Below are 2,798 nucleotides of genomic sequence, written 5' to 3' on the forward strand. Positions count from 1 at the left end.
TCATTTTAGATGGTACTTGACCAGATTGTAGTGAAAGGTTATATAAAAACAATAAAGGATCTGCTATACAATGTATAATGTCTTTGATAAGGACATTGCCAATGTCATCATAGCCAGGGGCTTTGTTTGCTTTGAGCTGAAGTACAATTTTGATTAATTCTTGCCTGTCAATTGGCTTGAAAAAAATTGAGTAGTCGTTTGGTGAGGAAAGAAATTCGTAAAATGATTTATCACATGGAGTGATAGTTTGTGCTAATTTTGAACCTATTTTTGAAAAGTATGAGTTAAAAATCTCGGCAATTTCAGACTTGTCTTCAATGATAGTATTATCAACTTGAACTTTAGAAATGAGATTTACAGCCTTCCCTCTATTCAAAACGGTATTTATTACTTTCCAAGTGTTCTTGATATCACATTTGAATTGACTCAATTGGTCCGCAAAATATTTCTTTTTAGCTAATCTGACTGTATTGGTGAGAATATTTTTGTATGAAATATATTTTATTCGAGAGGTTTCGTCACGGTTTTTGATAAAATTAACATATAAAGTACTCTTGCGATTTATTGAGCGTAAGAGTGTTTTGGAAACCCATGGTTGCTTGGGGATTCGTTTGTAATCCTGTGTACGACATTTCCTTAATGGGATGCATGCATCTAGGCAATTATTCAAAAGATAAAGAAAATTATCATATGCTTGGTCAATATTTTCATTTGCGTCATACACAATTGACCAGTCCACAGATTGAAGTTTTTCTTGAACTAGAGCGATATTTTCAGGGGTGAATTTACGACGAAATACATGCCTTTGAATTGTACTTTGACTCCTTGGTCCAATATCAAAGTGACAAAATATCATAAAATGGTCTGATATATCGCTCACCACTATGCCAGATTTTGGAAAAGGTTTAAGGTTAGCAAAAATGTTATCAATAAGAGTAGCAGAATGACCAGTAATTCTTGTTGGTTTAGAAATAAGAGGCAGAAATGAGGCTTGTAAAATGTTATCAAGGAAGTTATCACAGGCAGCATTACTGCTTGACAAAAGATTTATATTGAAATCACCCATGATGATGCAATCCTTGTTGTGGAATGCACCGTTTCGACAAATATCGTTCATAATATTCATAAAATCATCATAATTAGATTGAGGAGGTCTGTATATAACTCCAAGCAGAATGTTTTTGCCCTTACAGACTGAAATTTCAATAAATAATGATTCTATTACATCATTCATATATTTCAGTTCTTCCTTTATAGCGTAATCATATATTCGGGGAACATATATAGCTACTCCACCACCTGGTCTATTTGATCTGTTGTTAATGACAATATCATAATCAGCAAGAACATTAATTGGACCTGACGCTGGAGTTTCAGCAGACCACGTTTCAGAGAGGCCTATGATAGGTAACATGGGCAAATCAATATTATCAAGAAATAAGCGAAGCTTTTCAAAGTTTCGATTAGCACTTCTTATATTCAAATGGAAACAAAATAATTCGTCTCGTTCTAGCATTCGTAGATATTCTCTAAGGGTAGCTTCTGTAAAGTATGGCGATTGAGCAAGTTGACACGCTTCATCGTGGCTGTTAAACTCAATGTTAAGTTCGTCTAGATTGTCGGCTAAGATTCTAGTTGCAGTCCTATCAAACTTGGTGTTTCTAGCAGGTACATTTCGGTCTTTTTGAAATAAAGTAACAAAGTCATCATCTGTTAAGAGATTAAAAGGAAAAATATTGTTATCCAGCATTTAGCGGAAGGATATAGTGGTAGACAACAAACAGAGGTATAATTCGTATATTTACTGTAGCTTTGACAGGTCCTCTTTCCTGTTGATGACACTGATTGCGCCTCCGTCGTTTTTCTTCACGTAGATTCGCCCGTTGTGGGTCCACAGGTACTTGTATCCGGCCAGCCTCCTTGCTCTGTTAGTTTCCTTCAGCAGCTCCCTGGTGGACGCGACAAGGTTTTCGTTGACGTAGATCCGTCCGTTGCCCTTAGACCTGCTGCGGAGCCCGAAATCTTTCGTGGTGAAGTGTTGTAGCTTTCTTCGGCCGTCGTAGATCATGTTTCGTGAGCGTCGGTTGGTAAATCTCACGATTAGCGGCCGTGGTCCCCGCTGATCATCCTCTTTTCCTATTCGATGAGCAATGTCGATGTCGCCAGCGCTCACATCTTCGGTGATCTTTTGAGCAATCTTTAAGACGATCTGTTCAGGGTTTTCACCCTTTTCTTCCGGCACGCCGGCGATTTCAAGGTTGACCCGACGGTGGTACTGATCAAGGTCATTAATTTGGTGAGTCAGATCGTCCACTCTTCCCTCCAGCTGCTGATTTTTTTGTTTGAGCTCGTGATTTTCTCCCTCCAGTCGCTCGGTGGTCTTTTTCATCTCCTCGAATTTGGCATTTAGAAAAGTAATAGAGTTCAATATGCCTTGCTGGCCCTCCTTGACCTCCGAGACCGCTTTCTCCAGTTGAGAAAATTTGCCGTTAAGAATACGTGAGAGATTTGCTACTTCATCCCTCAACGCGCTGAGATCCACTTCCTCAGCAGATTTCTTCTTCGGAGGCATCTTTTGATGATGTCACAAAAGCTCTTAACACTAAGCGCGAAATAAAGGGATGGTTGCTATGCGCGATGTGGAAGTGATGGAAGAGTACGCAGGAAGGATGCGTGGCATACGCACTAGGTAAGTTTTGTTTGAATAGTCTCAAGTAAAATATCTTCCCAAAACAGCGAAAATGAGTGAAATAACCGCACGATACGCGAAGTAGAAGCACTTCATGCAGATGTCAGTC

The 2,798-nt window shown here is 39.0% G+C and overlaps 1 protein-coding gene across 1 annotated transcript; it reads right to left on the reverse strand.

The window, feature by feature from the left end:
• Positions 1–1,801: 1,801 nt before the first annotated feature.
• Positions 1,802–2,572, reverse strand: LOC140245260 (uncharacterized). Its single transcript, XM_072324844.1, has one exon. The coding sequence runs from the start codon at positions 2,570–2,572 to the stop codon at positions 1,802–1,804; it is 771 nt and encodes a 256-aa protein (XP_072180945.1).
• Positions 2,573–2,798: the final 226 nt, after the last annotated feature.

The sequence above is a fragment of the Diadema setosum genome, chromosome 22 (genome assembly GCF_964275005.1).
Source record: "Diadema setosum chromosome 22, eeDiaSeto1, whole genome shotgun sequence".
Taxonomy (NCBI): Eukaryota; Metazoa; Echinodermata; class Echinoidea; order Diadematoida; family Diadematidae; genus Diadema; species Diadema setosum.